The sequence below is a fragment of the Penaeus japonicus genome, unplaced genomic scaffold (assembly GCF_977035675.1).
Source record: "Penaeus japonicus unplaced genomic scaffold, GWHDUDI00000001_assembly GWHDUDI00000019, whole genome shotgun sequence".
NCBI classification, from domain to species: domain Eukaryota; kingdom Metazoa; phylum Arthropoda; class Malacostraca; order Decapoda; family Penaeidae; genus Penaeus; species Penaeus japonicus.
Window position 1 is genome coordinate 29,136,384 of NW_028234421.1, and position 10,000 is coordinate 29,146,383.

At 34.9% G+C, this 10,000-nt stretch overlaps 1 protein-coding gene across 2 annotated transcripts in view; it reads right to left on the minus strand.

Annotated features, from left to right (window-relative positions):
• Window positions 1-10,000, minus strand: part of LOC122244456 (uncharacterized) — a 25,899-nt gene that overhangs the window by 14,621 nt on the left and 1,278 nt on the right. For both annotated transcript variants that reach the window (XM_043002368.2, XM_043002365.2), the window contains exons 2-9: window positions 8,405-8,540; window positions 7,543-7,647; window positions 7,134-7,300; window positions 5,839-6,040; window positions 4,313-4,567; window positions 3,839-4,026; window positions 2,806-3,009; window positions 1,548-1,685 (exon numbers count right to left, since the gene is read on the minus strand). In XM_043002368.2, coding sequence (XP_042858302.1) covers window positions 1,548-1,685; window positions 2,806-3,009; window positions 3,839-4,026; window positions 4,313-4,567; window positions 5,839-6,040; window positions 7,134-7,300; window positions 7,543-7,647; window positions 8,405-8,540 — 1,395 coding nt within the window. The remainder of the gene's footprint in view (window positions 1-1,547; window positions 1,686-2,805; window positions 3,010-3,838; window positions 4,027-4,312; window positions 4,568-5,838; window positions 6,041-7,133; window positions 7,301-7,542; window positions 7,648-8,404; window positions 8,541-10,000) is intronic.

Here is a 10,000-nt window from a genome sequence, read left to right on the forward strand (position 1 = left end):
AGGACCCTCTCCACCACGTGCCTGTATTTCCAGACACTATGCTGCGAGTTTCTTTCAACTGACTGCCAACCTCCATGTAGTGGATAACAGCTGAAGTCATCCTGCTGAAGACTGCCTGTGGAAGTTGTGGCCAGTTATTGATGCGTTCTCCCGGCAGTTCTCATCGATTTACATCCCTCCACAGAGGATCACCATCGATGAGAGCCTCTGGAGGTTCCGAGGATGCTTTTGTAGCATTGTCTTCAACCGTACAAAGCGTGCACACTTCGGGGTGAGGGTGTACAAGCTGTGCATCAGTGATGGCAGCAAGAGCGCCTTCAGAATCTAAGCAGGCATGGACAAAGGTGAACTCCCGGCTTCGACCAAGGCTGTTGTCAACTTGATGGACACCGCAAACCTCTTCGGGAAGGAGTACAAGCTGTATACCGACAACTGGTATACTTCTCCGACCCTCTTTCACTATCTGCAGAGTTGGCATACCAGTGTGATTGGTACAGTACATGCCAACTGCAAGTTTATGCTGAGGTATCTGCAGACAAAGAAATGTGGCGATGTGGACCTTTGCAGCTCGCAGACGGGTATGTTGTGCCTGCAATGGCGTGACAAGAAGCCCCGCACAATGCTGTTGACAGTACACTCATCCGGATCAGTCATCGATACTTCCCAGCCTGGGGTTGTGTGTATGAAATCCAAGGTAGTGGTCGACTACAATGTTGGGATGGAGGGGGTAGACCTGAGTGACCAGCTAGCTCAGCCCTACCTGATCGTCTGGAAATCCATCAGGTGGTACAAGGTGCTGTTCTACCTTCTTGACATGGCTGTGATCAACGCTTCTATGTGCACAAGGCACTCGGGGGGAAGTTGACGCAGCTGGACTTCAGGTCAGTGCTTGTTCATGGAATGATACAGGAGTACACCAGAGAGAGGGGAAGTAACCGTAGTCGAGGGCGTCCAGCCCTTACAGAGCAGCAACTGCAGGTAGCAACGGTGCATTACGCAGTGGAGTCTCCAGGGAGGCGATACAGGCAATGCAAGCAGTGCAGCAAAAGGCAGAGGAGGAAGGGCACCAGGAACATGTGCCACTGCTGTAATGTGGCACTCTGCCTGTATGAGTGCCACATTTGTGACCTACACAAAAATGGTTCTAGTGTTACAATGAGAGGCTGGAAGAAAGCGAGAAACGTGGTGACATGTTGCGCAGTGGTGGCTCACTTGGAAATATGCCTTGGCTGGTGGGCCGAGCACCTTTTACTCCACCCTGTCTGGGCAGCCAGACACGTAAAATGCTACCCTTCCGCAATGGGTTAATAATCTAAAAGTAAGCGCATCAAGCTACATAATATGGTCCAGTGTTTTATAACATAGTTGTCAATTTTTACATTATATTGCCCTTATAGAAACTGGTAGGAAAATTTTATGTTTGAACCAAAATCAATTTGTTAAAATCTGCAGGTATGGAATACCATTTCCATGCATCAAAATGACATTTGAAAACTAGGAGGAAAACCAGAATCCACAGATAGTCTGAGAAAATGAAATACTCATACCTTATTTAACAGATTCTTCGTCCATTCTTTAACTTCTTGCTCTAGCTGCTTAATATGACCATCTTTTATACTATCAACTACGTGCTGAAGTTCAGATATTCTGTCTTCATTACCTGGCCTTGCATTTTCTTCACCCTCCTGTAAAAAGAATAAAAGACATTTGGATATATCAAGTATCTTTCAATTTTCTCAACTTTACAAAGTAGTCTTGCTCCTATCATGTCTTTCCAAACTTTTTACTTGAAAAACCTGAACAACAGTGAAAACAAACTTGTAAAATGATACACAGAAATTAATGAATATATGGGGTTCAAATAATGTTTATTCTGGAGGGCACCTATGCAACCCTGCTCTCTGTTCTACATTCTATATAAGTTAGGAGATTTATATCTCCCAACTCCACTAATTCATTCCAAAGTTAGCATAAACCCTTGTTTTTCAATGCTGTTATTGAGCATCAGTGAGGAGCATGTGCAGAATTGAAAACATGATGAAAAAACATAATTCCTGCACTTTTAATTTCTGTTTAGTCCAGATGGCCTTGATACTAATCTCAGAGCAGAGGCAAGTGTGCTCCTATTATTTCCCAGTTAAATTGGATTAAATTGTAACAAAAATGTATCCTTTGTCCTGTGGATCAGATACCTTACACAACTTATAAAAGACTGTTTTCTTTTAGTGATTACATTGGCATTAAAGGGTTGATCAGAAATTAAATGACTAGTTGTTGGGTATACATTCAACTTTTTTTTTTTTCAATGTTAAAAGTAAAGGTTCTTGACTTAAAGAGAAATAGCTGAACATTTTTTATCTAGGGTACCTTAACCCATTCATGTCGGGGCTTATATTTGTGTAATGCTGCTACCGCCAGCTAGATAACAAGCACACGCAGTGACTAAGTGCATTTATTTGTTATTTTCAGGAATGCATAAATAGCATCTATACAAATGGAATTCCTATTATAATGTACATATGTAATGTTTAAAAATGTATGTTTAAAGAGAGATCATGACATGATAGGACCATCACCCGATGGGAGCAAAATATTCACATGATGTGATACATGTCACCCAGCACTAATAGGTTAAGATGCAATGAATTAGATAATCTATGGATATTACATTAGATTCTGACAATCTGTTTGAGGTGATAAATATATTTCTACAAAAAAGTATTTAACAATAAACTAAGAAAGAAAAGGAAAGAAGGAGAAAACATCCATCATTCAAAAAACTACTTCACTTTCATAACAGTATACCTGATTCATGAACATATTTCCCAGTTGCTTCAACCTGCGCAGAAGTTTCGAGAAATGGTCACGGTTGGTGGATTTGGATGCCTGCGTCAGGACCTTTTCCTTTCTGTCCATATCATCAACAAGGTCATCTTCATCGTCTACTTCATCCTCATCACCATCTTCATCCTCTGTCTGACTTTCTTCAGTGAGGTATGGATTTTCAACCTGATGTTAATTTAAAAAGGATTAGAATGTTAAAATCAATTTAGTTTTTTGTGTTTGATTTATGAAACTGATGTGCTCACCAGTTTACCTGTTCTTGACTTAAATATAATTTTAAGCCTGATGGTGATGATGAAAAATATAACGTGGGCCTATGTTTATCCCAATGATGACGGTGTGTCACACCCGCGTGACAGCTAAATGCCTGATGATGGGGCGACACACCAGTGTAATATTCCCGATGCAATATTGCATAGGCCCAGCATAGAGGGTTGCCACTTCTTGCCGGGCCCATTGGGATTGAGTTAATCTTTCCTGGTGATCAGCTGGTGCAGTCAGATCTTAATGTGTGCTTCTTGGGTATATCAACTACTTGTCAATTAAATGTCTTAATAATTTCCTTCTCATAAAGAAAAAGAAAATGAATCAATCTCGTACCTTAATAACTGCTAAATTCTAAGAAAGCAGTTAAGAAGCAGTAGATAAATATGATTAACATTTACAAATATTTCTATATTCACTGCTTTCACATGATGGTACATTAAATCTCATCTGGGGGGAGGTTCCCATAAATGGCCCCATCATGAGCCACTAGTGGGTCTCATGTTAAAAATTACACCAAATAACCTAGTAAGTAAGTAATGTCAACAGTAATTTATTTTCACTCTAAAATTATCAGATTCTGTAATCCTTTTCAACACACTTTTTTTCTTTATAGAGTGAAATTTCTTACAATTGGTTCATTGATAACATGTGATGTATTAATATTCAACACTCACATCTATATTGCTTTCCCAGTCTTATCCAGCTAAATCATAAAATCAACACTTACATCTGAATACTGTACAATGTGTAGATTGTCCTGCCCGGAAAAAAGATCCTTGGTTGCTGCCTCGCCTGCATTTTCAGGGATATCAGTATTTTTGTCTATGTCTGTTTCATATTCACTGCTTACTGGTTCTTTGCCTGAAGTTTCTGTTTCTGTAGACAAGTTGATATCTTCCACCTTCATTTCTAAGTCTGCCAAAAGAGAAAATTGGCAGGAAATATTAAAATGTGCAATCTCCGGAGTGGTTTAAAAATTACATATATTCACTGGTTCATACTTAAAAGCCTGTCAGTTCCTATATGACTGACCTTCACTGCGCATGTTTTACAATTTATGAATTCCCTTTCTTCCTATTATCTTATTTTTTCTATAGATATTATATACTTTATCACTCTCTAAATCACCTCCTCTTAACAAAATTATAAATACTTTTACACTCATACTCTTTAGGTTCATTTGCAACTTCAAAAGTCTCACCATTTTCCTCGAGTGTAATCTGTGTCTCTACCCCCATAACATCCTCCTTGGCTTCAGAAGCCTGCGCATTCTTCTGTTTCTTAACAGGATACAGCCGAAAAATTTTGATGCTCATTTTCAGCTCATCATCATCTGAGGAATCTGGTGACACGGGTTCGAGCATGGACTGGCTCTCTCCCATTTCTGACTCGTGGGTTAGCTCTTCATTCTGCTTCAACCATTTCTCCTTCAGGCTCTCCTCTTCCTTTGTCTTTCCTGCAGGTGTGAGTTTCCTTTTTACTTATACAGTAGGACACTTTTCAGCTTTAATCTATTGACGCTACAGACATGCAGTCTACTACAATGCTGCTTTAGTTATTCATACATCTTTTTTTACATATAAGTGGTTCCATATCTGCTTAGTCACCAAGGAGGTCAAGAAGTAGACCTACTTTACTTTTATTTTCATTATTAATATCTTAATTAATATATAACATTAATAACAGTATCCCCCCAAAAAACAAAAAAAACATATATTATTCATAATCAAGGGATGAGGCAAACAGGCGAGATAAAATTGGCCTGCTAACTAGCTCCTTGATGACTAATCCCTTGTAGAACCACCTTTGTGTAAAAAAAAAAAGAAAGAAAGAAAGAAAGAAAGAAAAAAAAAGAAGAAAAAAGAACAGAGAACAGTGGACAGAACATATATACATGCACTTCTAGTGTTAATGGGTTAACTGGCATATTTGACTGAAATTCTGGCGATTCATGTGGTACATTTTTATATGCAATGAACATCTATCACTAGAAAACATAACATTTTATTAATCAAACCACATAAAACATAATTTGTTGCACATTATAAGTTAGATTCATTTAACCAATCCAAATACTGAAATTCCAAAAACAAAAAAAAAAATGGAAAAATAAAAATAAAAATAAAAAAAGCCCAAAAGCCCAAATCATGAGATGGAAGAGACAGAGAGAGAGAGAGAGAGAGAGAGAGAGAGAGAGAGAGAGAGAGAGAGAGAGAGAGAGGGAGGAGGGAGAGGGAGGGAGAGGGAGAGGGAGAGAGAGAGAGAGGGAGAGGGAGAGAGAGAGAGGGAGAGGGAGAGGGAGAGGGAGAGGGGAGAGGGAGAGGGAGGGAGAGGGAGAGGGAGAGGGAGAGGGAGAGGGAGAGGGAGAGGGAGAGGGAGAGGGAGAGAGACAGAGACAGAGACAGAGACAGAGACAGAGACAGAGATAGAGATAGAGATAGAAATAGATAGATAGATAGAGTGAGAGAGAGAGAGAGAGAGAGAGAGAGACTGAAGAGAGGGGGAGAAAAGCAGAAGGGAAGGGAGGGAGGGACAATATTGATGATGATTATTAAGAGAAGTCTAGAATGTATAAACATTAAATAAGCCCCACACACACACAAACAAACACACATACAAAAAAAGAAAGAAAGGATGACAACAACAGCAACCAGAATAAAACCTGGACCACAATAAATATGTCAATCCTGTCATTATCATCACCACACTCAACAAAAGCCCACTTACTTTCTTGATAATCCACATATCTGAGGTACTGTTCCTCTGAAATGACAGGAGCGCATGTTATGGCATGGGGTGTCCTCACAGCTTGGAGTCTTAGATATGGGTGATGGCAGACCCTTGTGGTTGCAACTGTGACTACGTAACGACAGGACTCTGGTTCATCGACTCTCTGTATGTAGTCACCGACACCGTCCTCACAGTGAAACTAAAAGAAAATTGTAGTAAATAGTATAATAGAAAATTAAAGTTCAAGCCATATTAGGCCTTTTACAATAATAAATACCAAGGTCAGGCTGTGAAATTTTGAAGAACCAAAAAGTGTTTAACCCATTCATGATGGAACGTATTTCATCTATTTCCCGTGACTCTTTGTTCCGGGGTGTTTTCCCCCTGCATGGAGCTGCACTGAACCTCTCAGAGCCTTTTTCACCCACTCTATTCTTATGCTATGCATGATTGCATCTACAATGTAAAGGCAAGTAAAAATATTGCTATGTTCAGAGGAGTTATTCTAGTTAAAAAACATTACAGCAATGCTTTTCTACTGTTATTTTATTGAACTTTTCCTATATTCTTCACTTCTATGTGAGAATGTGTACTAAAAAAGATGTTTTTACTTATCACTTTTTTTTTCCAAAACGAAAAGAAGAACAATATAAATGTTATTCTTGATGTGATCTAACATATTATTATGGGTAATTGACAAATCAGTAATAGTTTTATATGAGTAATTTTCTCTTTCATTTTACTTCTTGTCCAATCACATTACATCTTACAATAGTTTTTCAATTCAAATCTTTCTATTCAACCAATTAGAAGAATAAATTACCATGATGTTATCAATATCACAGTTTTCATTTATTTTTTTTTTTATTATTATTTTTTTTTTAACGTTTTATCATATTGTATGGCAAGTCACAACTTTCCAAACCAGAATCAGCGAGAAAATGCATGTCTCAGGATGTTGCCTGGGTCCAGGGACCATATAATAGGACATCAACCAGCGTGAATGGGTTAATCTAGCAATACTGATATTGCTATTGCAACTGGCTCTGAGTACCTTTATAAAAATAACATTAGCTCTAATTATTCATCATGCATTTATTTAGTTAATTTTGCTGTTCTATAGCCATTGCTTTTATCTTTTTAAATGCTGTTTATATGTCTGAGGAAAACAATAATAATAAAATTAATAATGATAATAATGAAATGATATGAATAACAATAATAATAATTATCATATAACAATAATAATACATTATACATGTAATCATATACAAAATAGATTATGTACTTACTCTAACTTCTGTTCTTCGAGGCTCTCCAGTAAGATCGCACTTCGTACCATTCACATAGAACTGACTATGAAATCTTTGTAGCCGATTTTTTGTCTCTGAGCTATTTTTCCAGTTATATTCTGATTCATATTTTCCAAGGATAAGAATCGGTCCTGAAGCTTTGTTATCTGCAATATAGTACAAACAAAAATTAAAATTCATGACAACAAATGCCTATACCATAGCTGCTGCAATAAAGGAATAACAAGTATAAGTCAATATCACTTGCACAACATATTGAAATGACATTCATCTGACAAGAACCCTCTGCCAAACCATCTAAATCAGGGAATAAGAATTAAATACTGGGTTTTTGGCATAAAACATTCACAACAAGGGAAATGTGATATCTAGAAACCACTGTTATTACCTTCAAGGTGGTACTGCTTGATGACAGAACCATAACAGAATTCATAAGTCCACCAATCTACTGTCTTAATCAAGCATGGTGCTGTCTCCATAGGCTTCAAGAGACCTGGAAATAAGTAACAAAATTAATACAGAAGACAGACAGACAGACAGAGATAAATCAAGAGACAGACATATATAAAAGAAAAGAAAAAAAACTAAACAACTAATGACACTAACAGACGAATAATACATGGCACAAAGAAAACACTACCATGAACAACTTGTATACCTGCCAAATTAGGAGTTACTTTTGTCTTGGAAGTCTTTTTGTAAGGCTTCTTATTTTCTAAGGATGATATTTCTAATAAATAAAGCCATACTGGGCAACCCTACTAATGCTGCCATTCATTGCATAAAATTTGAAGCTTTTATCTTTTTCTAAATTTTCTGACAGGTTAAAACAATTGCTATATCTTACACACAAGAATATGATGAAAAAATCTGACAATAATATAATAATCTGAAGTTTTCTTTACTTGCTGAAAGTCCTGTGAATTAACTTAACAAAAGGAATATAAGAACTTTACTTATCTTGTTAGACCTATTAGAAACATGCCAAGAAATCTCACTTATTTGACACATGATATTAATTTGCCATAAATTTTATATATATATATATATATATAAACTTCATTGACCATTATTCATGATTTCATAAAAATAGGAAATAAAATGATACTGTATGCCTTACATAAGAAAAAAAAAAAAAAAAAAAAAAAGCCTTACGTCCCATAAACGTCAGGTCTTTTCATATAGAATAAAATCAACATATTTCCCACTAGGATCAGTAAAGAGGGTCTTTTCAATGACTGAATTCTTACCAGAAATATCAACTAGCTGGTCAAGTATATTCTCATCGCCCTTGCTGTCTGCATCTGTTGGCGAGACGCTGGGTAAAGAGCAGACGAATTCTTGTCCATGCTTATTTACGACGCTTATCACTTCGCCTTCCAGGTGCTGTAGGATCATAAATTGGGGGATTAATTCTATCTCTCTAAATTTCTCTTGTTCTCTGAGAGAGAGAGAGAGAGAGAGAGAGAGAGAGAGAGAGAGAGAGAGAGAGAGAGAGAGAGAGAGAGAGAGAGAGAGAGAGAGAGAGAGAGAGAAAAGAGAGAGAGAGAGAGAGAAAAAAAAGAGAGAGAGAGAGAGAAAAGAGAGAGAGAGAGAAAGAGAGAGAGAAAAAGAAAGATAGAAAGAGAGAGAGAGATAAATAATAGAGAGAGAGAAAGAGAGAGATAAATAAGAGAGAGAGAGAGAGATAAATAAATAAATGAATATATATATATATATATATATATATATATACATATATATATGTATATATATATGTATATGTATATATATATATGTATATATATATGTATATATATGTACACGTACATGTATATGTATATATATATATATTGTATATATATACATATAAATATACAATATATATATATATATATATACACAATATATATATATATACAATATATATATACAATATATATATAACAATGTATATATATATACAATATATATATATATATATATATATATATATATATGTATATATATTTATATATATCTATATATATATTTATGTATATATATACACAATATATATATATATATATATATATATATATATATATATATATATATATATATATATATTGTATATATATACAATATATATATATATATATATATATATATATATATATTGTACATATATGTAACAATATATATATATACATATTGTATATATATATATATATATATATATATATATATATATATATATATATATATATATATATATATACTGTATATATATATACATATATATACAATATATATGTATATATATGATATATATATACACAATATATATATACATACAATATATATATATTATACATACAATATATACATATATACCCAATATATATATATATATATATATATATATATATATATATATATATATATATATATATATAAAAGTATATGTATATATCATATATAAGGAGAGAGAGAGAGAAAAAAAAAATTATAAAAAAAAATACATAAAAACAATGTGATTTTACTGATTTCATGACTTCTCTTCTGAATGACTGACATCCATCTTGTTCATAAACACCAATCCATATCACAAATTCTCATTTATCTTTCTTTTACGACACTCTTTTTTCTACAACTATTTAACAAGTGATACTAAAACAGCACATATGACGTCTACGTGCTATACTAACATCCTTCTGACTTGCATCCGTTACAAGAACAAAACTCATACTTGTCTCTGAGTATGGTTGTGATCTTTTTTTTTTTTCACTCTCCTCTTCTCAAAACTTTTTCTTTAAAATCTACTCTATACTAAACTTTCCCTATCTCGAGCCTTGATAAGAAATGCGATAGACATCAACTGACAC